This window comes from Oncorhynchus masou, chromosome 23 (assembly GCF_036934945.1).
Source record: "Oncorhynchus masou masou isolate Uvic2021 chromosome 23, UVic_Omas_1.1, whole genome shotgun sequence".
Classification (NCBI taxonomy): domain Eukaryota; kingdom Metazoa; phylum Chordata; class Actinopteri; order Salmoniformes; family Salmonidae; genus Oncorhynchus; species Oncorhynchus masou.
In genome coordinates, this window is record NC_088234.1 from 61,347,492 (window position 1) to 61,374,961 (window position 27,470).

Here is a 27,470-nt window from a genome sequence, read left to right on the forward strand (position 1 = left end):
ATAGTACAAGTCAATTTTAGTGTACTGTAAACGAACGGTAACCTTTCAGTTGAGCATACTAGCGCTTCGCCTGTCTATCAGAAGTTGATGCTGTTGCTATACAACCTCTTGCTAGCATATTAACAAATTACTAGCTAGATTTAGGGTGTGTTCGTAAATTCAATCTGGGCTGCCAGGGTTTGCTCTCTGTTTAAATTCAGGGCGTTGTCATATTGTTGCACACTGGATGCTCTGGCCAAGGAGTAGGGATGATCCGAGCAGCGTAGATGAAAGCGACTTCGCAACGGCAGTCAAGCACCCAAGTGAACTTGCTAGCTATTTCCAGACACAAATGAGAGAACACCTCATTCTGACCAGTTTACTCTGCTCAGCAGAGCTGGTTAGGCAGTTTTCATGTTATCCAGAGCATTGGTGACTGTAACGGTGCTGCTGGCAACAATTGAATTACGCTTTTTTGCAGACGTTTACTGACACGGCCACATTCAACTGGTGTTGAGCGTTGGTAAATTCATCAGTTATTCTATGCTATGCCTGCACGAGAGTGCCCTGAAATTGGAGTAGATAGCTAGAGATAATTTACAAACGCACTCAAATGACTATACCACTTAGGTAAACTATGACTGACATCATGAATCAAGTCATTAAAAGTTGGGTAGTTAGATTGCACAAAGTAAATATTCTGGCAAGTTCAATGTATTAGTAGCCAACTAATGTTACGGTAGGTAGCCAACACAACATAATGCTGTAATGATAGGATATATTAGCAAACAAATTGTCAGCCAAGAAAGTGTAACTTATTTGAAAGGTCATTACTTTATTACATTGCTCAACATGTTCTGAACATTTATCATAATTTAAGCAACGGATTTCTATTGCTCTCGTCAGACTTCGGCTGCATATTTTCCACAACTTTCTTCAAATCTGAAACCGTTGTAAAGCCACGCCCATTTTCTGGAGAATTGCATTATGGGCCCTACAAGCACGGAAATAGTGTATTTTTTAAAACTTTTTTATTTTTATTTATTTATTTATAAATTTATTTCATTCATAATACAAAAATCTACTTACATTGTTACATCAAACATGTCTAGCAAACCAAACATAGGTATTAACAATGCTCAAACATACAAAAAATCTAAATAAAAATAAAATACAAAAAAGAAACAATTTAAGTGCAATTTATATTCACTCTGAAAATATCTTATTATAATGATTCATGAAGATGTTATTATTGCTGTTATTCACTGGGTTAGTGTTTTAATAAGATAATTAAATTCAATCAGATTTATTTTTCATTTTGGTGTAGAATTTTGGCATGAGAGGAATATTGACTTTGTTCTTGATATTTTTGACAACAAGGGTAATATTCTCACATATGAACAATTTATAACATTGACAGAGTTTCCAATACCTTTCAGAGAGTTTATTTCTGTGATCAAAGCCATTCCCAGTGGTCTAACTACACTTATGAAAAGTCATCTTAATTTCTAATTTTAATTTTGGGAATGATCACAAAGTTTATCCAGAACTCAGATTGGAAGGTGTGGGCTTACTTGAGAAATCTTGTTGTAATAAATATATAAGACAAATTCTTCATTCACAAAACCAATTTACACCAAGAGGAAAGTTTTTCTGGAACATGCTTATTCCTGACATTGTCTGGAAAAATGTATGGTTGAGGCCTTACAAATACTGTATACCAAACAAAGTTAAGGAAGTGCACTTCAACATTTTACATAAGATATATCCATGTAATCCTATGATTTCCACATTTGTGGCTATTGATGATATCTGCGTTTTCTGTGAAAAAGAAGGTGAGAATCTATCTCACTTGTTCTTTGAATGTAAATTTGTGTCCGAATTTTGGGAAAATCTTGCAAAGTACTCATTTACAATTATGAACACTGCCTATAATTTTAACATAAAATATATAATATGTTACTATTGCAATGATAACAAAACCACTGAAATTATTTTTTATTTTTTTTATTCTTGTTGCCAAATACTTTATACACAAACACGGAAATAGTGTCCATCGCGTGTATACTTCGATTTTGGCGACTCTAGTACGACATCCGGGAACATTTGGCATAATAACTATAGCCATACTATGACTTATAAACATACTACATACTCAATTTATGTCACAAATATTACGGTTAGTATGAGTATTCGAAAACAGTTTATGACAACGACTCCCATTGTTAGGGCGGAGACATGAGCATCTCGTCATTATATATTGATCTCTGCTTCAAACCGTATGGTTTGGAATAATAACTAAGGGCTAATGGAAGAGACCCACTACACGTGTTTAGAAATATATATATATGTTATTTGATGTAGGTTGAGGGATATTTTGCTTTACCGTTAACACGTAGCACATGATCAACTCTAACAAACTATATATAGCAGGACATCGTTTTAGCGGATTGATATCATGATATCTCCCATATTCAAGAAAATGTACAGTAGAATGGATTGTAGACCTGCCTTACATTCAGCTGGTTTGCAAAAACAAGATAAACTCTTAGAATGAACCACAGACAGTATCAGTATGCATACGTAATCTTCAACGCGATATGATTATTCGTTATGCGCAGTTGCTGCACTTTCCAAACTCGGCCTTGAAATGCGCATGTGCAGTGTAGTTCTGGGTGGATTTATTTTGAACACTCAAAGTGCACTAACCATCACCGCAGCTTCGGCAAGAAACCAACACAGATTAAATATGAGCTTCACAGTCGAAGAGAGGGGGAACCCCAATACATTGAGCTATCGTTTGTTTTTCAGTAAGTATGGTTCACTTTTTAATGAACATATTAGTTTAGCTTATTAGCTTGCTATAATCGTGTCCATTGTGGTTCGCCGGTTTGCTACTGGGATCGGGCCCCAACCTCCCACGTGTCACTTTTATTCATTTGCTTTCGCATTGGTTTTATACTCCTATTAATGCTACGTTCAAGTGTAGCTAGATTTCACATATTGCCACCTGGCATCGTGGATTTATAAGTATAGGCGTGTACCATCGCTTGGCCTTTGCCCCAGATTGATTGATTTGAACAGACAAACTAGTAATTGAATGGACCAGTTTTGCCGGTTGGCTGACATATGCTTCTATCGAACTTGCAGTACTTTAACTTGACTTGGTATCAGGATCCAATTAATTCCTATGTTAAGTGTTTATTAAATTAATTCCGCATATGTGGTATTTCTGATATAAACTAGTGTTGGGATACCACTCAAGTTTTTATTTTTATTTATCCGTTATTTTACCAGGTAAGTTGACTGAGAACACTTTCTCATTTGCAGCAACGACCTGGGGAATAGTTACAGGGGAGAGGAGGGGGATGAATGAGCCAATTGTAAACTAAAGTAGCTCTCGAAAACCCAAGTTGGCCAAACTTTCAGCTTCCCTGTCTTGGGTTCTCAGCTGAATGTATCGACCACAGCTGGCTCCTAGCCCTTGATCATGACTATCTGTTCCATACATTACACAAGTCATTGGACGAAGACATCATCTGTATGGGGAGTTTTTTTAAGAGCCCTGATACTTGGTCTGAACATTGACACGTATAGCTTGCAGTATGGTTTTGGAAGCATACGGACCTTATGAAAAATAATAAATACAAAAACAATAGGTTAAATTGATACACACCTTTTATTGGGTTAGTGTTCCCACATAGCCATATCTCCATGTTACAGCGCATGTTTAATGAAGACAGAGGGACCACCTGTGGTAATTAGCAATCTGCGTCTCCGAACACCTGTGTGTAGATGTAGCATAAAGGAAGGCTGCCAGAAACGTGTTGTCACTGGAAAATACTGTCTGCTGCAACTGTGATAAAAGCCGGTTAAAACAGTGTACAATAAGTGTATTTTTAGCCTTTTGAAATTATTTTGATGTGATATGAAATTAAAGCGTTGGAGAGTCGGGACATTGCCCTTGGGCGGCAGACAGCTTCGTGAAATGACTGTATATGTTTAACATTACCATCTGTTGAAAGGGCTACCACACCAGCAATTTAGAGAATTCCGTTTATAAACGGTGTGGGTTACGCCCAGTTTCTAAGATGAGGCTTCAAGAGCTGTCAAAGGTGTTTCTCATTTAACCAGTTAGGCTGAATGTATCCTTGTTGATATTGAATGTGATGTAGCAGTTTTTCATATTTATTGCATACAGTGCAGCCTTTGTGATTAAGCCCTGATGTCTATTACTCTGGGAGTTGCATTATGAATACATGTTATTAATGTGTAAGAGAGGTTGATTACATTTACACCAGAGCCCTTCGTGGGCATGAATTTTAAGCCAGAGCACTACATATGCCGACAACATTCAGGCCCTACCCTGGCCCGAAATCAGAAATAACTTCCTCCATTAGTAAATCCATTAGCTGCTCCTCTCTCTGTCACTCGCTCCCTGTGCACAGGCAGCTTGCTCTGCATGCACTCCGGTCATGGCAGCTCTGACTCGATGAGTAAGTAAAGGAAAGGGGGATACCTAGTCAGTTGTACAACTGAAATGTGTCTTCTGCATTTAACCCAACCCCTCTGAATCAGAGAGGTGCGGGGGGGGGGGGGCTGCCTTAATCGACAACCACGTCTTCAGCGCCCGGGGACCGGTGGGTTAACTGCCTTGCTCAGGGGCAGAGCACAACAGATTTTTACCTTGTCAGCTCGGGGATTCGATCTAGCAACCTTTTGGTTACTGGCCCAACGCTCTAACCACTAGGCTACCAGCCCAAGTGGAGCCATTGCTATGGATGGCCATTTATGTTGACATTCGACAGTGGGTGGACCGGCGGCCATCTTTGTGGTAGTACTTTGTGGTAGTAATTAGAAGTTATCTTTAAATTAAATTGAAATGTTACAATATGCAGAAATCGTGCCGCCATTTCGTGCTTGCTAAAATAATAATAGTTTACCTAATTTCAGTTTGTGACAAAACAGAGTATATTGTAGAGAATCATTGTACCATGTAAACTGCTGTGAAATATATTGTAATGCAGGTCGACCTTCTAGCCCGAGGTCCGGCGCGCTATCGACTGTGCCGCAAAAGCATGCTCGTGCGTCAGAGTCGATTTCCGCGCTTATAAACCCAGGGTCGTTACAATATTTTCCATGAACAAAAATATTGTATTTTCAGCAGTTTGAAGCTGATGTACAAAAATGAAAGTAAGACACAAAAACTAAATTTAAGACCGGGGAGTATAGAAATAAAGCACATAGAACAGACCTACCGCTTCTTAGAATTGTGTTCAATGAGAATGACAGCTCTATAACATTTCGATGTGATTTTGGTCAGACGCCCAAAAAGTTAACATATTGAAACTTTAAATTTTAATGGCGTGCAAGCTAAATTCCAGTGGTCTGAAGGGATAGGTTCATTCTATGAATTCAATTTCCATGATTGAAATGACACCCATCCTGTATTCAAGAGCATGTTGTCTCAACCGATGGCAGGCACAACACAAAAACCTCATGATGTAAGGTAGGGTCTAAGCTACAACGTGCGAAAATGTAAAAAATCTGAGTTTATGCATATTTTAGATAATTGACATTAAAGCTGCTTTGTGCAACGCAGACAAATTCACATAGTTATAGGTCTGTCATTATCATTGGAAGCAAGTTTAAGAAGTGGTTTGGTAAGTGTACCTATAAAGCCCACGCACCCATTATGCCCACTTACATCGGTACCCATTAAGCCTCGCTCTGGCTTTTCACATATCTTTGTAAGTAAAGTCATAAAACTTAAAATGACAGATTCATATTTCATTTTATTGTCCACTTTAAAAAATAAAAAAAGACAATTAGGGCTGTATACATTAAATGTCTAAACTAAGATTTTGGTGAGCTTAATCGGTACACTTATGCTAGCTCTGTTCTATGTGTGCTATTTCTATGCTTCCTGTTCTTAAGTTTCATTTTTGCATCTTTTGGTTTTGTAAACTTTTAAAATGTATTTAACCTTTATTTAACTACGCAAGTCACTAGCTTCAAAATCCAATATTTTTGGTTGTTGAAAATATTGCCTAATTTCAGTTTATGTGAAAAAACAAGCAGAGCTATTTCTGTATATTGCACCTTTTTGTAAAGGTAAAAAAAAAAAAATAATTCTATACATGTTTGCCCATGGAAGAAGTGGTCTGAAAGTTACTATTTGGACCTGAATACCAAAACATTCAGGAGATAAGAGCTGCTCAAAGTTGACCCATTTTGCATACCCCACCATGAGTACATTCACGTCTTCATCACTGGAAAAGATAAAACGGTTGAGATTTGATATCATTGAAAAGTTAAAAATAGGATTGCCAAACTATTTTTTTACTTTTTTTTTCAAGAAATTATAAAATAGTTTGACAACTCTGTTTTTAAGCATTTCAATTATATAAAACTCAACCGTTTTATCTTTTTCAGTGAAGAAGACGTGAATGCACTCATGGTGGGGTATGCAAAATGGGTCAACTTTGATCGTCTCTATCTCCTGAATGTTTTGGTATTGAGATCCAGTCACTTTCAGACCACTTCTTCCATGGGCAAACATGTATAGAAATGTTTTTGTTTAAATTAAAAGGGATGCAGTCCAAGTGATTGAATTCATATAGATTAATTTACTTGTATGTTATTGTCTGTTATCTGTAGAAAATTCTGATGGAAAGTATGTCTCCCCATTCCATGACATACCCATGTACGCTGATGAGAGCCAGGTAAAGTATGTCACCTTTATCCCGCTACAACACCCCATTACACAATAACACACCCTGAATGTAGATGGGATATCTATTCAACTGTTTCTTTATAGGGAGACACCCACTAAGTTTAACTTTTGATTCCATGGTGAAACCTTGTGGTCAGAATAGCTTTAATGTATTATGTGTGTGGGAGAGTAGGAGTAGCACTAGCAAGGTCATAGTCTGTTTGTCAAAGCAATGGTCTTTACCCCTCCAACACTGAACTCTTCAATCATTATGCAGTAATTCTGGATTTCCTGTTATCTTATCTCACTGGAATAATATATCCCAGTTGGATGGCCTTTCGTTTCCTTCAACTCATCCATAGTCATAAATACATTATAACTGGGTATATTGGTATTATGATACACTACACTACCGGTCAAATGTTTTAGAACACCTACTCATTCAAGGGTTTTTCTTAATTCTTCTTATTTTCTACATTGTAGAATAATGGTAAAGACATCAAAACTATGAAATAACACATATGTAAACATGTAATAACCAAAAAAATCTAAATGTATTTTATATTTGAGATTCTTCAAATAGCCCCCCTTTGCCTTGATGACAGCTTTATACACTATTGGCATTCTCTCAACCAGCTTCATTATGTAGTCACCTGGAATGCATTTCAATTAACTGGTGTGCCTTCTTAAAAGTTAATTTGTGGAATTTCTTTCCTTCTTAATGCATTTGAGTCAATCAGTTGTGTTGTGACAATGTAGGGGGTTTACAGAAGTCCATACTAAGAACAGCTCAAATAAGCAAAGAGAAACGACAGTCCATCATTACTTTAAGACATGAAGGTCAGTCAATATGGAAAAAACCATCAAGCGCCATGATGAAACTGGCTCTCATGAGGACCGCCACGGGAATGGAAGACCAAGAGTTACCTCTGCTGCAGAGGATAAGTTCATTAGATTTACCAGCCTCAGAAATTGCAGCCCAAATAAATGCTTCACGGAGTTCAAGAAACAAACACATCTCAATATCAACTGTTCAGAGGAGACTGTGTGAATCAGGCCTTCATGGTCAAATTGCTGCAAAGAAACCACTACTAAAGGAAACTAATAATAAGAAGAGACTTGCTTGGGCCAAGAAACATGAGCAATGGACATTGGACCGGTGGAAATTTGTCCTTTGATCTGGAGTCCAATTGGAGATCTTTGGTTCCAACCGCCGTGTATTTGTGAGACACGGTGGGGGTGAACAGATGATCTCTGCATATGTATTTCCCACCATAAAGCATGGAGGGGGGGGGGGGGGGTGTTGTGGGGGTGCTTTGCTGGTGACACTGTTTGTGATTTATTTAGAATTCAAGGCACACTTTAACCAGCATGGCTACCACAGCATTCTGCAGCGATAAGCCATCCCATCTGGTTTAGGACTATCATTTGTTTTTCAACAGGACAATGACCCACCCCACCCCACCTCCTCAACCCAATTGAGATGGTTTGGGATGAGTTGGACTGCAGAATGAAGGAAAAGCAGCCAACAAGTGCTCAGCATCTGTGGGAACTTCTTCATAACTGTAAAAGCATTCCAGGTGAAGCTGGTTGAGAGAATGCCAAGATTGTGCAAAGCTATCATCAAGGCAAAGGGTGGCTATTTGAATAATCTCAAATATAACATATATTTTGATTTGTTTAACACTTTTTTTGGATCCTACATGATTCCATATGTGTTATTTCATAGTTTTGATGTCTTCACTATTATTCTGCAATGTAGAAAATAGTAAAAATAAAGAAAAACACTTGAATGAGTAGGTGTTCTAAAGCTTTTGACAGGTAGTGTGTATATACTTTTGTGTATATAAATATATTACACAAAAGTATATATGTATGTGTATATATACAATATGTGTGTGTGTATGTCCGGTTACTAGTTAAGAATTTGTTCTTAACTGACTTGCCTAGTTACGTAAAGGTAAAAAAAAAATGTATATGTGAACACCCCTTCAAATTAGTGGATTCGGCTATTTCAGCCACACCGTTGCTGACAGGTGTATAAAATCGAGCACATAGCTATGCAAACTCCATAGGAAATAATTTGGATTAGAATGTTCCTTACTGAAGAGCTCAGTGACTTCCAACATGGCACCGTCATAGGATGCCACCTTCACAACAAGTCATTTAGTCTAATTTTTGCCCTGCTAGAGCAGCCCCGTTCAACTGTAAGTGCTGTAATTGTGAAATGGAAACGTCTAGGAGCAACAATGGCTCAGATACAAAGTGGTAGGACACACAAGCTCACAGAACGGGACCGCCAAGTGCTGAAGTGCATTAAAATCACCTGTTCTCGTTTGCAACACTCACTACCGAGTTCCAACGTCAGCACAATAACTATTTGTCGGGAGATTCATGAAATGGGTTTCCATGGACGAGCAGCCGCACACAAGCCTAAGATCACCATGCGCAATGCCAAGCATTGGCTGGAGTGGTGTAAAGCTCGCAGCCATTGAACTCTGGAGCAGTGGAAACGCATTCTCTGGAGTGATGAATCACGCTGCACAATCTGGCAGTCCAAAGGACGAGTTTGGGTTTGGTCAGATGCCAGGAGAACGCTACCTGCCCCAATGCATAGTGCCAACTAAAGTTTGGTGGAGAAGGAATAATGGTCTGGGGCTGTTTTTCATGGTTTGGGCCCCTTAGTTCCAGTGAAGGGAAATCTTAATGCTACAGCATACAATGACATTCTAGACGATTCTGTGCTTCCAACTTTGTGGCAACAGTTTGGGGAAGGCCCTTTCCTGTTTCAGCATGACAATGCCCCCATGCACAAAGCGAGGTCCATACAGAAATGGTTTGTTGAAATCTGTTTAGAAGAACTTAACTGGCCTGCACAGAGCCCTGACCTAAACCACATTAAACTCCTTTGGGAGGAACTGGAACTGTGAGCCAGGCCTAATCGCCCATCATTGGTGCCCGGCCTCTAATGCTCTTGTGGGTGAATGGAAGCAAGTCCCTGCAGAAATGTTCTAACATCTGGTGGAAAGCCTTCCCAGAAGAGTGGAGGCTGTTCTAGCAGCAAAAGCAAAGGGGGGACCAACTGATTTTGGAATGAGATGTAGTGTGTGACACAGGCATACAAAAAAGCAGAATGATTTATTGCTTTCTTCTCTTTCAGAACATTTTCCACGTGGTTGTTGAAGTACCAAGATGGACCAACTCAAAGATGGAGGTAGGTTCACCTTGATTGATTTAATGAGCCAGTTTTTAAAAATACACAGTATGTGAAAAACGTGACTGGCATACCACAATAGTCAGTGGCATATTTCCATGTGCAGGGTGCAGAAACAACCTTGTTGTGTGTACTAGGGTGGGGCTCAATTCGAATTGAATGCAGTCAATTCAGGAAGTGATTTCAATTTTAAATTTAGATTTAAAAAAAACTTTTACAACTTTTTTGTTTATTGTGGAGTCGTTGAAAATAAATGCCCTTTTTTCAATTAGAATTATTGGTTACTTCCTGATTTGACTGCCTTCATTTCGAATTGAGCCTAACTCTGGTGTGTATGTTGTGCTCTTGGCCATGTGGAGATCCTTCTCCTGCTAACATTACCTTTACAGTAATATACCAGGTCTTAGTCTATAAGCCTAATATAATAATGCAAACCTACTTACCTGTATCCATTTGTCACTAACAACTCAGCCTTTATTTAGCCAGATTAGTCTGGCTTTTACGATCTAGGGCCGGTTTCCTGGATCCCGATTAGGCCTTGTCCATTAGCTTTTTAGTTAATTCAATAGAGATTCTCCATTGAGCATGCGTTTGAAAAATCCTCGACGAAGCTTAATCTTTGTCTGGGAATCTGACCCCTGGCTAGTCAAGAGGTAAGCAAAATAAGGCATCAAATTTATTTCATAAAGACCTTTTTACATCAGCCGTCACAATGTGCAGTCCAACTACCTCATCCCCATACTGTATTTATTTATTTATCTTGCTCCTTTGCACCCCAGTATCTCTACTTGCACATTCATCTTCTGCACATCTACCATTCCAGTGTTTAATTGCTATATTATTACTTCGCCAGCATGGCCTATTTATTGCCTTACCTCCCTTATCCTCATTTGCACTCACTGTATAGACGTTCTACTGTATTATTGACTGTATGTTTGTTTATTCCATGTGTAACTCTGTGTTGTATGTGTCAAACTGCTTTGCTTTATCTTGGCCAGGTCGCAGTTGTAAATGAGAACTTGTTCTCAACTAGCCTACCAGGTTAAATAAAGGTGAAATAAAATACATAAAATGTGCTTTACAGATACCCAGCCTAAAAGATAGCAAGCAATGCAGAGGTAGAAACACAGTCTAGAAGGCAGGGACCTGGGAAGAAACCTGGAGAGGAACCAGGCTCTGAGGGGTGGCCAGTCTTATTCCGGCTGTACTGGGTGGAGATTTAAGAGTACGTGTGTCCATTAGGGACAGATTGTTTTTCAAGACGATGGAAGCACATTTAATAATGTTTGGCTTTGCTGCTTCCAGATTGCGACCAAAGACCCCCTGAATCCGATCAAGCAGGATGTGAAGAAGGGGAACTTGCGTTATGTCGCCAACGTTTTCCCCCACAAAGGCTACATCTGGAACTATGGAGCAATACCTCAGGTCAGACAGTCACTAACCTGCCACCAGACAGTCAGTAACCTGCCACCAGACAGTCAGTAACCTGCCACCAGACAGTCAGTAACCTGCCACCAGACAGTCAGTAACCTGCCACCAGACAGTCAGTAACCTGCCACCAGACAGTCAGTAACCTGCCACCAGACAGTCAGTAACCTGCCACCAGACAGTCAGTAACCTGCCACCAGACAGTCACTAACCTGCCACCAGACAGTCACTAACCTGCCACCTTCACAGTCACTAACCTGCCACCAGACAGTCACTAACCTGCCACCAGACAGTCACTAACCTGCCACCAGACAGTCACTAACCTGCCACCAGACAGTCACTAACCTGCCACCAGACAGTCACTAACCTGCCACCAGACAGTCACTAACCTGCCACCTTCACAGTCACTAACCTGCCACCAGACAGTTACTAACCTGCCACCAGACAGTCACTAACCTGCCACCAGACAGTCACTAACCTGCCACCAGACAGTCACTAACCTGCCACCAGACAGTCACTAACCTGCCACCTTCACAGTCACTAACCTGCCACCTTCACAGTCACTAACCTGCCACCTTCACAGTCACTAACCTGCCACCAGACGGTCACTAACCTGCCACCAGACAGTCACTAACCTGCCACCAGACAGTCACTAACCTGCCACCAGACAGTCACTAACCTGCCACCAGACAGTCACTAACCTGCCACCAGACAGTCACTAACCTGCCACCTTCACAGTCACTAACCTGCCACCTTCACAGTCACTAACCTGCCACCAGACGGTCACTAACCTGCCACCAGACGGTCACTAACCTGCCACCAGACGGTCACTAACCTGCCACCAGACGGTCACTAACCTGGTATCAAGCTACATATGGTCTGACAATGTAGACTACGCTATCCGTGTCTAACTGAATTCATTGATCACCTAGAACTGAGTTGGCATTGATTTCCTATTTCTCTGTAGTGGTATGAACTAAGTATCTCAATCTTTTTTTGACAGTGATATTTCTCTTTCTTGATAGACATGGGAGGACCCCGGGCACAAAGATGGAGACACTGGCTGCTGTGGTGACAACGACCCAATTGACGTCTGTGAAATCGGTACCAAGGTACAGCACTTGTTCTTTATCCTACAACCATTAAACCTTTAGAGCTGATCTGGTTTATTCCATTCACTCTCTGACATTCTTACTTGCTTGAGGTGTCATTCAAAGCAGCTTTTTGTCACCAAAGCAAAGTGTCCAATTTTGAAAAGTATGTTGTTAACAATTTGGCTGTTTTGTTACTACATCAGCTGTCTGTAGTGAATTTGTGGTGTGAGCTTCATGTGTGGGTGTCTGATGAAATGAACTTTCCTCAGGCATGTGACCTGTATTTGACATACTATCATTGAAATTGACCCCATACCAATATCCTACTTCTCTATGTTGTCCTGATCACATCCCTGTCTCCTGTCCAGGTGTGTTCGCGTGGTGAAGTGATCAAGGTGAAGGTACTGGGGGTTTTGGCCATGATCGACGAGGGGGAGACTGACTGGAAAGTCATGGCCATCAACGTGGAGGACCCTGAAGCTAAGGACCTGAACGGTAAACACTGGAGGAGCTGGATGTGGGCTAAACTGACAATCCCTAATACAACAGGCCATTCCTTAATGCTGCCCATTGGTCCAGTCACTGCAAGTAGTAGTACTAGAATATGATTGCTCAAGTGAAGAATACAATGATTGAACTATTGTTTTCCCAGGTGTGTGTGTGTGTGTGTCTATTCCTATTGCCACAGTCATCCTCTCACCTGTCTCCTTATCCTGTGTACCTCAGACATCAGTGACATCCAGAGGCTGAAGCCAGGTTACTTGGAGGCCACGGTGGACTGGTTCAGGAGGTACAAGGTACCAGACGGGAAACCAGAGAACCAGTTCGCCTTCAACGGAGCGTTCAAAGACAAGGTATCCATCTTGTATTCCCTACTGTTAGGTTCTAATTTTGAGTAAATAACTCACGGACACTAGAGAAGCTTAACCAAGTTGAATTCTTCCCAAAGGGTCGATACGGCTGTAATTCTGACACAGACATGGCTTCCCCTGTGGTAGTATTCATAGCCCACTTTGGGTGGAGTCTCCTCCTTATCTCTAAACATTGCATCATTATTGCAGAGTAGGGAGCTACGTCATATGAGCCTTCAGTGGATTCTCCCCTTATCAGTTCTGCCACATGCAATCATTTCCCTGCACTCAACACATTCCAGGCTTAGTTGCACACACTATGTACCTTCCTCCTATAACCCTTAACTTCTGATGTAGACCCTCTGAATCTCAGCACTCCATCAGTGACATGAATAAGTATATTTCCTATTCTCAGAACCCAACAATACAGTGTCAGCCCAGTCTGAGGCAGAGTGGTCCATGTTGCTGTTGCATTAAGCATGGTATTGCCAGAGCCTCATGTTCCAGTATCTTCGTCCACACTCATCAAGATCATTTTCATTCTGTTTACTTTGTAGCACATCATTTGCACCACACATCTAAAACAGCTTTTTCAATCTAGGTACATGGATAGCAGTTTAGCCTGTATGGATAGCAGTTTAGCCTGTATGGATAGCAGTTTAGCCTGTATGGATAGCAGTTTAGCCTGTATGGATAGCAGTTTAGCCTGTATGGATAGCAGTTTAGCCTGTATGCCAGTCTGTTTCTGCATTAGCCATCGTGTTGTTATGCCTTCGTAGCCTTGTAGCAATGCAGTGTTGTTGAATGCCGAAATGGTGTGGTACCCAGGGTCGATTGCATTGCCCAAATAGAGGGCTGACATTTCAAATCAAAGTTTTATTTGTTACGTGCGCCGAATACAACAGGTTCACCTTACAGTGAAATGCTTACTTACAGGCTCTAACCAATAGTGCAAAAACGGGTATTAGGTGAACAATCGGTAGGTAAATAAATAAATAAAACAACAGTAAAAAGACAGGTTATATACAGTAGCGAGGCTATATACAGACACCGGTTAGTCAGGCTGATTGAGGTAGTATGTACATGTAGATATGATTAAAGTGACTATGCATATATGATGAACAGAGAGTAGCACTAGCGTTGCAAGACCCACAAGGTGATATTATCCTGTTGCAACATATTATGCCCCTGTGTTCAGTGAAGTTCAATAGTAACTAGTAAGGAAATTGGGTTTAAAGTGATCGGCTCAGCATAATACAGAAATACGAAGGGTTGGTTTCCTTGACCCAGATTCAGCCTAGTCCTGGACTAAAACACTCACAATTGAGATTCTCCATTGAGTTTGCATTTTAGTCAGGGACTAGGCTTAGTCTGTGTCCAGGAAACTTCCCCCAAACTGTATGTTTCCTTACCCTGACAACAGCCTCTGCTCGGTCTGTATGTTTCCCTGTCAGGACTTTGCCATTGAGACAATCAAGAACACCCATGGCTTCTGGAAGGCACTTATCTCTGAAAAGACCAATGCTGTAGGACTCAACTGGTGAGGAGAGAACACAATGTACAATCCTTTTAAAGTACAGTACCTCTAAAACTGGTGTTTATTACAGTCCCATCATTTTAATATAATTACTGTGAAGTCATTCTTAAAGGCCCTATCTGTAATTCTAACATGTAAACCCTGACGCTTAATTTGTGAAATTTGATTTGACTTATGTATGAGTACAGCAACAAGCAAAAACTTGTTTGAATCTGTGTTGGTCAATTTCTTCAACAGATGATCAGGTCTATATAATTATCAAACATACATTAGTAATGGAAAGGAAACACAGATTCTTTGTTTAAGTATTAAAATTCTCCTTTCGTAATACAATTGTAGGCAGAAGTTGGTACAGAGTACAGTATATGGTAGCTCTCCCCAGGTTCTGCATAATGTCTAAGACATCCTGTAACTCATATAGCCTCTCCCAGTCCTCCTTGTGTGAGTTTCCCTGGCAACAACATTTTAATAATCTAACCTCCCCCTGACAGCAGCAACCATCTTGTCAGCAATTAAAAGCTCAGAAGTGTTTGACCGAAACTTGACCTTTCATCACAAGTATAGGGTCATAACAAGGTGAACGAGTCCAAGCATCTTCTGACAGGTGGCTATTTTCATCAGGCCTGCGGCAGCCTTGTGTTCTCGGAACACCAGTCATATTCTCAGAACCTCAGACAGCCACGGTGGGGCCCACAGACAGGTGGCTGTTTTCATCAGGCCTGCGGCAGCCTTGTGTTCTCGGAACACCAGTCATATTCTCAGAACCTCAGACAGCCACGGTGGGGCCCACAGACAGGTGGCTGTTTTCATCAGGCCTGCGGCAGCCTTGTGTTCTCGGAACACCAGTCATATTCTCAGAACCTCAGACAGGTGGGGCCCAGACAGGTGGCTGTTTTCATCAGGCCTGCGGCAGCCTTGTGTTCTCGGAACACCAGTCATATTCTCAGAACCTCAGACAGCCACGGTGGGGCCCAGACAGGAGGAGTATGAACGTAGGCGGTTTCTGCCTTCTGATAGTGTGAAGGGCACCACTCAAAACAGGTGTTAATACACACACAGGTCTCCTAGAACAGGAGACCTTACAGTTTATCATAACAATTTATTAACCCTTTAAAAGGTATGAGGCCTTGGTTTAACCCCTTCATCTGAATACAGTATTAGAGTATTCATTCATATCTGACTGATGTTTCCTCCCATCCTGCAGTAAAAACACGTGCGTGTCGGCGGATGACAGCCCCTTCTACTGCTCTACGGACGAGGCCAAGGCTGTTGTAGGCAGGGTCAGTACTTCCTGCTTCTTTATGACTATGTTCTAGAACTTCAGGGTCAGCTCAGAACTGTCTCCTTTTATATGCTGTGCTCTTAATTACTGCGGTCAGTACTGCGGTTAGTACTACGGTCTGTAGCTATTCAAATAAAATAGAGCAAATCAAGGATGAAAGTCGCTTCTGTTGGTGGGGTCAGCACTTCAAATCAAAATGAGCAATTCAAAGTGCATGGCAGGGTTTGTAATATTCTACACATACATGCTTCCTACAAACCTCGTCAAACTTGTCAAACATGTCTGGCATACATCTTTACACTTTGCTCAGTCAGACCATCCAATTATGTATTTATTCTTGCTTGTATTTGTTTTTTGTTTATTAGACAAGTCCTTGTGGAACTGAAAATCATATCCCATGCTCAGGTAAGTCTCTGAAAATAATTTTTACCTTAAGATTGTGAAAAGTAAGTCCCTGCCTTGACTATCAGATGGTTAATTGACGTATTGTAAAAATTCCACTTTTATGACCAACCTGGAATGATAAGGAAGGATTCCAATGGTCGTGTACACATATTTCCTTTTAGGACAGTCAATTCCATTGCTATTCAGGAAGTAAGCTAAGATTCCAATTACAGTTTTCCTCAGTGGGGATAATTGCAATTTCAGTTTACTGCCTGAATCGAAATGGAATTGACCCTGTACACATCTAATGTGATTATAATTTTTTTTGCTTTTCTATTTCCAGTGGATAAGTGGTTCTACTATGAGAAGAAGTAACTGTAAAGGAGACTCAACGGACCAGAAGTGTCTCATCTGTTTAGCTAGCATACTTGAAGATAATAGTCCATGTTTGTGGGTGTGACTGAGAAAAAATAGACCATCTTCTCCACACTCGGAAGATGAGAGGAGATAGAAGGACAAAGAGTAATGAAATCATGTCTTAGGAAATGCATTTTCCATGTTATTTAACAAAGGTCTCATTGGAGATGTGCTGTCCAACAGTTGGCACTGGTAGTGTGCTAGCTATAGCTACTCATGCACTGTATGCCAGGATCATCTCAATCGCCTTTTATTAAAAGCTTTTTCTGTTGAAAGAAATGTCTGATCATTTTGTTTAATTTCAATGTTTTATTTGGGTCTTTGTTGACAACATTTTGTAGAAAGTTCTAGTCTTATTACCCAGCTGACATATTATGTAGAAGAGGGTTGATTTGGTTACACTTTGCTAGAACAGTCGCATGCTGTACTGTTTTTTAAATACATAATACTGCCACCTAGCGGCAATTTTCTATAACACAGCGGGCTTCCGAATGATGTAATTCCCTGTATGGTTGTGCGTGCGACCATAAATTCTCATTCGAGATGGCATGTGTATTTTTCTATTTGAAAAATATCAACTGTGTTTGGATTCGAGATTGAGTTCTTTGTCTCAGAATCTAATTACAGAAACGTATGGGATCGTATTTTGACACGTGATTCCCCCCCCCCCCCCAGTTCTTACGCATTTCCGGTGAACTGTCAAATTTCGACCTGTCATCCACGGAGAAAGCCTGGACCAAAAGTAACAGTACGGAGTGTTAGAACCACTGACACAAGGTATGTTGTTGAAATGTTTACCTTCAGTAGTTACATGAAAATCATTATCTAGTAGATATGTGTTTATCATAAAATCAGGCTAGCATGTTTTTAGTTTGATCGTTTGGGAGTGGGCTGTAATAATTGCGAACTATTCAGCCTAGCCTACTCGGTTTGTTGTTTAACTTCATATTGCTGTTTAATTCAGCAACTCTGTTGCAACTTTTCAGTCACAGACCGAATTGCAATATGGTGTCAACAACAGTATAGCTAGGATACTATGTAATTAGCCAGTTCCATTGTAACAATTTCAGTTAAAATGTATAGCTCGTCTTTAGTCAATAAAACTACCAATCTTACTAAATAACCGTATATTTTATCATAGCTGAGCAGCTATAGGTTAACTCTTGTATTCGTTTTTGCATTCCTGTAAGGTTACTTTTATAATATTCACACAGCAAGTTAGTAGACACCGTCAAGAAAGTGACAGGTGCTCCATGACAGCCCCGGACGTGTCAAATGTCATCTGTAGCCACAACTTGTTCATAAAAATAGTCTGAGTACTATGATCAGTTTAGAGGTCTTCTCGGGTCCAAAAAGTGGCACAACAACTGGGAGCAGTTTGCACATACCAAAGAGGTAATCCGGGGTTGGGAAAACAAGTTTGAACAATTGAGCTTCAGTATTGGAGGTTAAATAGCCATGACTAGGTCTATTGCGCTGTGTGATGTGATTTTTCACGACAAAATTGTATTTTATCACGTGTGTGGAGGGTATTCTCTGTTACACTTATTTCATACTCATTCCTTTCAATCTGTTACCCAGATTTTAGCAGAGATGCATATTTATTTTCCTGACAAAAAGAACCACCAGACAGCTCAAGACGTGTGCTGAGATATGTAAAAAAAAATGCATATTTTTTTTCTGCATAGAATTACTCATAATGATCATGCCTCTAGAGTGCAGGAAAAAGCTGTTTCAGGTGTTTAAAACCTCTAACCATTCTGTTTCAGGTGAAGACATCAGACATGTCCTTTATATTTAACTGGATCTACAGAGGCCTCAGTGGTGTGCTGCAGTTACTAGGTACAGTTAAAATGTAAACCATTAAATCATTAAAACTAACTACTGGAGAAAAATGAATTACTTACTGAAGATTGAGACTTTATTTCTAGGTGTACCTGTATTTTGACCCTCACGCTCTACCAATAACTGCATTTCATAATATGGTCAGATCAGGTATTCAATCCCGTGTCATATTTTCATCAGCATATTTTACTTACATTACATCTGGTGGTAAATAAACTGTGTCTATTCTTGTCTCTCCCTCTAGGTTTATATAAGAAGTCTGGGAAACTGGTGTTCCTTGGTTTGGACAATGCTGGGAAAACAACGCTACTGCACATGCTCAGAGATGACCGACTGGGACAGCATGTGCCAACACTACACCCCAGTAAGACATGGAGGATGTTCAGACACCTTGCTCACTTACTTCTGGCTGTCTGTTGTTGTCTTAAGTGCGCTCATCCAATGACCCTTATCTGGTGGTTCCTCAGCTAGTCTATTTGTCTGCCTCTGTCCCACAGCATCAGAAGAGCTGACCATTGCTGGGATGACATTCACAACATTTGATCTTGGTGGTCACACACAAGGTACACATTAGAACTCAAACTGTATGCACACTGTGCTTTCTCTAATGGTTAAGTCTTGAAACCTTCAGGTGATACTGAGGCTTAAGTGGCAGTGATAGGTCACTTGTGAACAATGAAACTGCTTTGATTTTCACTCGCAGCCAGGAGAATCTGGAAGAACTACCTCCCAGCTATAAACGGTATAGTCTACATGGTGGATTCGGCAGACCATGAGAGACTACAAGAAGCCAAAATTGAACTGGATGTACGTAAGTCATCGCCGCCCCCCCCGCAAAAAAAAAAGTAGTAATTTTTTTCCCATACACACTAAAACTGGCCCATGAGGCACAATGATCCAAACCTGTAACTCATTTAGCATAACTATACACCAAATCTGCAATACTACTGGCACGTTTTGCTTTACACTCAGATTGCAATTCTATAACAAATATTTGGCCAAACACAACACACAATTCTCTACCTTTGGCACAATCTTCACAAATAAAATATATTGTGTGCAAATGAAAAGCAACACTGTTCAACAAGCTACGGTAAATTACCAATTGATCACATTCACTCTTAACATGTGCAAACACTAAATGTTCACTTTGCAATCAGACCTTTTGGTATGGATAAAAAGTCCACAGGTGAGTACTCCTGTGTTTGGAGAATAATGGATGCAAACTTGGCAGAGAGAGGTAGAGGTGGAGGAAGACTAAGAACATGGAGAGTAATATCTGATGAAATTCTGGCGACTGGTGGACCATGTAGTCGACTATGGTATGACGTTGAGAGAGGCTGGGCAGAGAGTGCAGCCCAATCTGAGCCGTTTCACCCGTAGCATCCATCATCTGGATCATTCCAAAATGAGAATAGGTACAGTATGTACTGCAGACATTGGCTCTACTACTTTCACTACTTGACAGTAGTACAACATAAAGCACAGTGAAGACTGTCGATTCCAATACACACTAAGGGGAAGCAAAGTAAATGTTTCATGTATTACTGTATGTATGAAATTGGGAGCAATACTACTTTGTAACATGTTTATTGTATACTGTTACTGTAGTGTTTACTGTACTGTATGCAATTTTGTTTTTGTAGAACTGAAAGACGACCACCACGTTGGTAGAACGCGTCTATTTACAGACTAAAAGGAGGCTTTCATTGTGCAAATGGTAGTTGAAAATAATGCCATAAGACTGTGGGAAATCCAACAACAGATTATTGAAAACCCTGTCATCTTTCATAACATCAGAGTGAGCTTATCAACCATAGCCCGTATCCTGCATTTGTGTTCCTTTCTTCTTTGAGTAAACACAAACGATAACAGTATAACTACAAAAACTTTACACTGAAATAGGTTCTGATAGTACTGCTTTGAATATGTCACATTGGTGTGATCTTGGTTGTCACAAAATTAGATTAATTTGATGTGTGTGTGTGTCTCATTTGTATGTAGAGTTTCATTTTGAGCAGGGAGTACATGAGTTTGATTGCGGTGTTTCATTTTGCAAGAGGTCTGGGGTTTGGAGAAGATGGCTATCTGTTTTGTGGTTAGAGTTTTGTGCACCTGAGATTTAGTTTCAGCAAACTTGTGTTAACCATTGGGAAAAAACTATAAATAAGCAGCCTATCCTACACCCAGTAGATATTGTATGGCTAAATGCTAACCAATACACCATTGCTTTTCACTGATGAGCGGGGCATTAAACTGGCACTCTACATTCTTTTTCCAGGCGCTGTTAACAGACGACACCATCTCCAACGTGCCTGTACTTATCCTGGGGAATAAGATCGACCGTCCAGAGGCCATCAGTGAAGACGCACTCAGGGGGATGTTCGGGCTCATTGGACACACTACTGGAAAGGTAGGGAGGAGAGCAGGTCGATGGTTGTCACAATTCTTGCCCTGGAGGCAGAACTGAGACATTTCTGCTAGATGGCCCAGCTGCAAAGTCAAAATTGGCAACGTGGTAAAAATTAATGACAAAAAAAAGGGCTTTCTAGTCTTAATTTAAGGTTAGGATTAGGTTTGATTTCTTTGTGGCTGTGATAGCTAGTGATGACTCTGCAGAGCTGCCTCCAGATCAAGGTTCATTACAATAAATGCCAACCTGCAGGAGGAGAGAGGCTTACTGTTAAATGCACCCCACATGGTTTACCCTCTAAAGCAGCAGCCTCCAGAGAAACTGACATCTGATGAAACCAATTCAAGGTGTTGGCCTACAGAGATAGGCAGAGGGGTCTAGTCTTGACAATGACTAGATTGGGATGACAAATGTATATTTAAAGTACAGTTAGCATCCACTTGATTATGGTAGTTTTTTATGCTAACTCTGTAGTCTCGCCTTCACTGCAACACAAAGGAAAAGGTTGGAATGGAGGTTCATCTTTACTTGTCTCTTCTGTCTGCGTGTGTATCTCTGTTCAGGGTAATGTGTCACTGAAGGAGCTGAACCTGAGGCCCATGGAGATCTTCATGTGCAGTGTTCTGAAGAGACAGGGATATGGAGATGGTTTCCGCTGGCTCTCACAGTACATTGACTGATCTATATATCACTCCCATCTTATCTCTCTTTTGCCTGATTCACACGATAGAGCTAACCTGAACCTTATTGGGTGGGCTTCATCATTTGTTTTCTAATTGTCCTTTCCAGCATGGTTCCAGTAACAATGATCGATGTGTAATGCAGGCCAGCAAGGCTCAATAGTGTGAAAAGGAAGAGTATTTGTTTATCAACTGTTTTGTATGCATAAGAGTACAGGCCTCACACATCTACCTGCTGGAAAAGCTATCAACTGCTAGCATTCATTGTAATTTTTGCATTTGAGTGTGCCCTCAGTAAGTAAATATATTTCTAAGAAAAATGTACTTTTATTGATAAACTTTCAGTATTTTTTGTTGTAGCCCCGGATAAGCACACCTCATTCAACTCATGGAGGCTTGATGATAAATTGACATGTTGAATCAATTCTGGTTTGTTTGGGGCTACAATAAAAATATGTGCTGTTGGGGAAACACTGAGCTATTAAAATATTCAGGCCTAGTGATTGTTTGATAACCCTCTAACAGTTGAACCCATTGATAATTTGTCGCCTGAGCCCTATGTAGTGAATTCAAACTTCCTTGTCTAAGCCAAGTATCAACCTGCAAACCCAATATTTCGTAGTTTACACATTTCGTAGTTTTCAATTATATATTATCGGTTACTTACTGGTGGTGAACATTTAAGGATACCTCATGTCTGTCAAACCATTCTTATTAATATGACTAGGTTAGTTAGGGAATCACCTCTATGTTCGGCAACGTTACCTCTACACTTATAGGGTAGGACATACCATCGCTTTGAACCAGTTCGTAACCCGGTTTATTTTTAAATCGGTGGCATTTGATTACAGAGGAGTGCTTATTGCTGTAACAGTTCCGCGTTTTCTTTTCACCATTGCTGATGTTGCCTTCACGTAATATAGGCCTGGGTTCAAATACTATTAGAAATATTTCAAACACTTTGTACTTCTGGGACTTTTCTGTTGGTTCCATTGCAACAGTCAAGCTCAATCAAGCACAGCTGGAGTATTTTACCAATGAGGACAAAGTTGTCAAATGAATGTTTTTGATCGATCAATTCAAGTTGAATCACTACCAACTGATGCCATGAATGTGACTACAAAGTGCATTATCACTTTTTATTTATTAATGCTTGTTTGTAATACAAAGGTGCAGTATTTTGTAATACCAGGGTTTTATTACAACCACGTTGTCAGTCACAGACGATGTATGTCATTTCAACTACCAGTACCTACCTACTGTATCGATTGGTTTTTGTTACTGTAAAATAAGTACTTGGTGATTATTGGCTGCTCATAGCTATAATATGAGGGTACTTGTGTGGTACTGAAGAATATAGGCTTTGTAGGAAATACACCATATATGTGAGTGCAATAGATAGAGGGTACTTTTTATCCTTTTTGTACATAATGTGAAATTATTCTGCATGCCCTCTTATCAAAATAAATATTTTGGACAATCCATTAGTGATTTTTTTTGTTTGTTGCATTTTATGTTCTACAATCCATGATCTATGACACATTTACTGTTGGTTCTCCTTGGACTACAACGAAACTATCCAATGAAACAGCTGGAGAAGCGAAAGCCAATCACGTAACGATTCAAGCTATCATTACACACCCTTTTCCTTCTGGTCCAATGAGAGGAGATTCGGAAGTAGCGTGCAGCATCAAGGTCGATCGCATTAATATTGTTTGTGTTAAATTAGTAATCATATATATTTTGCCTGTTGGATGATAGGATATGATCGATATTTCTGGATGTCATTCTGCAACGCCATCCGCATCATGCGGTTTTTGAATATGTTGTCGTACTTTTAAACTCACTTTTTCCTGGTATGTGGAAGTCGATTAGCTTCATTGGCACAAAGTTCATGTTAGCTAGTTAGCCAGGGGGTGTATTTATTACGCCTATTCTTTTGCAAAACGTTTCTTAAACGTAACGACACGGGGAGGGATCTACCTGCATCTGACCAATAGAAACTCGTTTTACACCCCAGCTACTGACAACAAAATGGAGTCGACTGAAAAAATGTGTTGCGTGGTCACGGTGTCTGAGTCTTTTTCTGATCAGAAACCTGTAAGCTGTAGTGGAGTCATCCTGAACTCACAGACTAGTCTCGTGCTCTGCAATGGTCTTATCTTTTCTCGCTTTATGAATGACAAGGACGCTTTCTCTTCAGATCACCGGGTCTTGCTACCAGACAGTTTCAGTGGAAAACTCAACATTAGCCTAAACATCCATGAACAGCGATATTTGGACATAAACCAATGCGCATACCAGTCATGCACCGTCGCGGAGAGCAACAGCACCTTGCGGCATCAACACGAAGCGACAGCACAGCTGCTGATGCTCGCTAACTGTTTGGAGTTCAAGAGTGCTTTCGAGAAGATCTTCAAAGAGTCTGATAAATGGAGTTTTTACGGTGGGGAGGAGGATGATGATGCAGAGATGGTTAGGGATTCAGAGTTTCTGAGCTGGTTTGCTGTACTCAAGGTACCAGACAGTTGGAATGTGTAACCTGCTTGTAGTCATGTGTTTTCTTTACAGTATTTTCATTGTTACCATTTAATGCTGATAGTCTAATGATCTGTATGTTGTCTTTTCACACAACAACAACAAAGGTACCAGCCTTGGCCAAAGCGTCAAACGTCAACTTTGGAACCATACCATGGGCGACCAGCTCCACTCTCCGGAAAGGATGCGCGGTCCTCGCCTGCGGCTCTCCCTTCGGCGCCTTCTGCCCCGATCTCTTCATGGGCACACTAAGCAAGGGTATCATCAGTAACCTGTCCGGAGAAGGTAACGCTCTCATTCTCACTGATGCCCGCTGCCTGCCCGGTACAGAGGGAGGGGGGCTTTTTGTGCCCCACGGAGACCGAACGCTCCTTGTCGGTTTGATCGTGTCCCCCCTGTGCTGGAAAGCCAGCGAGTGGATTGGGCTGACGCTTGTGTGCTCGCTCCAGATGATTCTGAGGAACATCACACAGTGTGTGAATATTTGCAATCCACACCAAGAGATCCACCACATGCAGGAGCCCACAGACTTCTTTCTAGCCTTACAGAGTGAAACTGAAACTCAGACGTACCCCACAGTGGCCTTAGTAGACGCTGGACAATTCTGGGGCTCTGGGGTTCTGGTTAGTCCGCGGTTGGTGGTCACCTGTCGACATGTTGTCAATGGAAAACCTGTTGTCACCTTGAGATTCAACACCAATGACAGGTAAGATTCAACACCAATGACAGGAACCATGCTGCCATTTTACTCACCTGACCTATCTGCATCTCACATAACGTTCAGTGATTTTGAAGATTCAACACCAATAATGGTTACTATTCTGTACGCATCTCATAGGAAGTTCATTAATGCTGAAGCTTCATGTATGCAAGTGTAGTGCAACCTCTGCCAAGAGGTCATGTCCTTCATGGTACGGGAGATACAGGGTTGATGGTTCAAGTTTCACTTAAGCTGATTTCCAAGAGAAATCCAGGGCAAACATAAAAATGTAACATTTGTTCCATACCAGCATGAAGATGAAAGTAGACCACACAACATTATCCAGATCTGTTACTTACATTCCTTTCTTCCTCCCCATAGGTTTCATGCCGTGGTGAGTGATGTCCTGTACTCCACCAAGGCATCATCTCCCTATGATGTAGCCGTGGTGCAGCTAAGACACCTTCCCCCGGAGGTAGTGGTGTCCCGCTTGGCCACATCGTTAATACCAGGTAGGCATGATGTCACTGTAACTTTGACTCCACTATTTGTACTCTTTCTTTCTTCACAAGAGGACAGCCAGTGGAGGATGGGCCTTTCCTCTGAGTCTGGTTCTTCTAAAACTACCTGAAAGGAGGAACCCTCATCTTGTCATTGTGCTTCTGATTGGTCTACTAAGCCGGGTTACTGTAAAAATCTTTGATGTAAAAAGGGCTTTATAAACTAAATGTGATTGAGATATTGAAATAATCTCGAAGGTGATAGGCTGCCGTTTGAGATGTCTCCTCGTGCCGGTCCGTAGGTGAGGACGTGGTGGTGGTGGGTTACGGAGCTTTCGGCCAGCATTGTGGTCCCTCTCTGACCAGTGGCATCCTGTCCAGGGCCATCTGCTGTCATGGCCAGGCTGTCATGCTGCAGACAACCGCTGCAGTGCAGGCAGGGGCCAGCGGAGGAGCTGTGGTGCGGGCAGGATCAGGAGAGCTGCTAGGTAAGCCATGGATGGAGTTAGTCAACCCTACTCTTGGAGAGCTACTGGGTTTGTAGGCTTTAGTTCCAGCCCTGCTCTAAAACACCTGATTCAGGGTCAAGGCCCTGATGAACAGCTGTGGCTGGAACAGAAGCCTGCAACTGCAGATTTTGAAAGAGTGATACTGTTTTTTTAACAGTGGGGGGCACTGGTTGACCATAGAAAATATGACAGGACAGCCATTCATTAACAGTACTGTGTCTAATGCCACATTTCAGACCCTTCTCTCTCTAACCCAAACCTCATGGCTGATTGTCCTTATTGTATTCCAGGTCTGGTTTCCAGTAACACCAGAGACTTTTCAGCCAAGGTAACCTACCCTCACCTGAACTTCAGTGTCCCAATGACTGTCTTGGAACCATTGCTACGGCGATACGCCCAGAAGGGCGACATTGGTGTGTTCCGGGACTTGGATACGACCGATGAGGGAGTCAGGAGGGTGTGGAGGCTACAGACTGCTCAGAGCAAACTGTGATTAATTACACACACAGAGTACTTACAAAGACTAACTTCTGTCAGGCAATAACTTTCTCACTTTTCTATGACCTTTTTTAAAAGTTATACTAATATCAGTTTGAAATGTGAGAACGTTTATCTACCATCACGTCATTTCTTAGGCTTGCTAACACCAGCCTTTCTAAGTCCTTGACTGTGAGTCACAGCTCGCGTGTCAGCCAGACTAGTCTCGTCTCTCCTCAATGTTACAATACCACCGTAACATGATTACCACGAGTGGACCAGAGCTGACTAACGTTCCTTCTTTGAAGTACTGGTATTTGAAATGGGTTCATTTTAGTACATGATTCATTCATACTACTGTCTGAGCCACTGACACTGTCTTGTGTAACAGATTGTTCTCAGACAATAAAGATCTTATATGATAGGATTGATAATGACCCATCTTGTTTTTCCCCCAATGTCATACACACAGATACTTATCTTATAAAATGAGCTATAGTGAGTCTTCACAGCTTTAGATACTATCTCTACAGATTAGTACCGAACACCTTCAGCGTTTTCCAACGTCATCTCTGTTTTCATACGGTACCCATCTCAAGGATAAATTCCTACTATTACAGTAAAGCATCATATAAAATTAAAACCATTGCATGGACCCCCTTAATAATTGTCAGATTTACAGCTGGTGAAGTTGCTCCCGGCCGGGCGGAGAAGTCTGATGTTGCACAGACTGATTGGTCCCTTTGGGTAGCTCAGAGGAAAAAGCTGCCAAGACCCCCTTTCACACATCTGTTATTCTCTCCCTTGCACTCAGAGAGGAGCTTATAGATGTCAGACCTGGGTTCAAGTACTATTTGAAATAATTGCAGACACTTTGGCTGGGCTTTATTGAGCTTCCCCGATGCAG

The 27,470-nt window shown here is 41.1% G+C and overlaps 3 protein-coding genes across 6 annotated transcripts; all 3 read left to right on the plus strand.

Annotated features, from left to right (window-relative positions):
• Window positions 1–2,632: 2,632 nt before the first annotated feature.
• LOC135511155 (inorganic pyrophosphatase-like) lies at window positions 2,633–17,174 on the plus strand. The gene is made up of 11 exons (XM_064932742.1): window positions 2,633–2,789; window positions 6,640–6,704; window positions 9,855–9,908; window positions 11,214–11,333; window positions 12,362–12,448; window positions 12,799–12,925; window positions 13,157–13,284; window positions 14,736–14,821; window positions 16,023–16,098; window positions 16,466–16,505; window positions 16,828–17,174. The coding sequence occupies exons 1-11, from the start codon at window positions 2,636–2,638 to the stop codon at window positions 16,857–16,859; spliced, it is 969 nt and encodes a 322-aa protein (XP_064788814.1). The 5' UTR covers window positions 2,633–2,635; the 3' UTR covers window positions 16,860–17,174.
• Window positions 17,175–17,594: 420 nt separating this feature from the next.
• LOC135511157 (GTP-binding protein SAR1b-like) lies at window positions 17,595–23,321 on the plus strand. 4 transcript variants are annotated; one of them, XM_064932746.1, is made up of 10 exons: window positions 17,610–17,678; window positions 18,092–18,296; window positions 18,483–18,556; window positions 18,671–18,743; window positions 18,833–18,896; window positions 18,991–19,110; window positions 19,244–19,309; window positions 19,450–19,553; window positions 21,028–21,159; window positions 21,723–23,321. In XM_064932746.1, the coding sequence occupies exons 5-10, from the start codon at window positions 18,884–18,886 to the stop codon at window positions 21,837–21,839; spliced, it is 552 nt and encodes a 183-aa protein (XP_064788818.1). In that variant the 5' UTR covers window positions 17,610–17,678; window positions 18,092–18,296; window positions 18,483–18,556; window positions 18,671–18,743; window positions 18,833–18,883; the 3' UTR covers window positions 21,840–23,321. The 4 variants fall into 4 exon arrangements, with proteins under 4 accessions (XP_064788815.1, XP_064788818.1, XP_064788816.1 ...); XM_064932744.1 differs by lacking the exon at window positions 18,833–18,896 and having other exon boundaries at window positions 17,611–17,678; XM_064932745.1 differs by lacking the exons at window positions 18,092–18,296; window positions 18,833–18,896 and having other exon boundaries at window positions 17,618–17,678.
• A 189-nt stretch (window positions 23,322–23,510) lies between these two features.
• On the plus strand, window positions 23,511–26,990 carry tysnd1 (trypsin like peroxisomal matrix peptidase 1). Its single transcript, XM_064932747.1, has 5 exons — window positions 23,511–24,356; window positions 24,485–25,083; window positions 25,459–25,589; window positions 25,880–26,065; window positions 26,377–26,990. The coding sequence occupies exons 1-5, from the start codon at window positions 23,874–23,876 to the stop codon at window positions 26,577–26,579; spliced, it is 1,602 nt and encodes a 533-aa protein (XP_064788819.1). The 5' UTR covers window positions 23,511–23,873; the 3' UTR covers window positions 26,580–26,990.
• The last annotated feature ends 480 nt before the right edge of the window (window positions 26,991–27,470 follow it).

Excerpts from the sequence above, each read along its gene's own strand:
- LOC135511157 (XM_064932743.1), top strand. The coding sequence starts at position 18,686 with ATGTCCTTTATATTTAACTGGATCTACAGAGGCCTCAGTGGTGTGCTG. Across the intron at positions 19,310-19,449 it reads TCTTGGTGGTCACACACAAG|CCAGGAGAATCTGGAAGAAC; the intron begins GTACACATTAGA and ends TTTCACTCGCAG. Across the intron at positions 19,554-21,027 it reads AAGCCAAAATTGAACTGGAT|GCGCTGTTAACAGACGACAC; the intron begins GTACGTAAGTCA and ends TTCTTTTTCCAG.
- tysnd1 (XM_064932747.1), top strand. The coding sequence starts at position 23,874 with ATGGAGTCGACTGAAAAAATGTGTTGCGTGGTCACGGTGTCTGAGTCT. Across the intron at positions 25,590-25,879 it reads GGCCACATCGTTAATACCAG|GTGAGGACGTGGTGGTGGTG; the intron begins GTAGGCATGATG and ends GCCGGTCCGTAG. Across the intron at positions 26,066-26,376 it reads AGGATCAGGAGAGCTGCTAG|GTCTGGTTTCCAGTAACACC; the intron begins GTAAGCCATGGA and ends ATTGTATTCCAG.
- LOC135511155 (XM_064932742.1), top strand. The coding sequence starts at position 2,636 with ATGTGCAGTGTAGTTCTGGGTGGATTTATTTTGAACACTCAAAGTGCA. Across the intron at positions 2,790-6,639 it reads GAGCTATCGTTTGTTTTTCA|AAAATTCTGATGGAAAGTAT; the intron begins GTAAGTATGGTT and ends TGTTATCTGTAG. Across the intron at positions 6,705-9,854 it reads TGTACGCTGATGAGAGCCAG|AACATTTTCCACGTGGTTGT; the intron begins GTAAAGTATGTC and ends CTTCTCTTTCAG.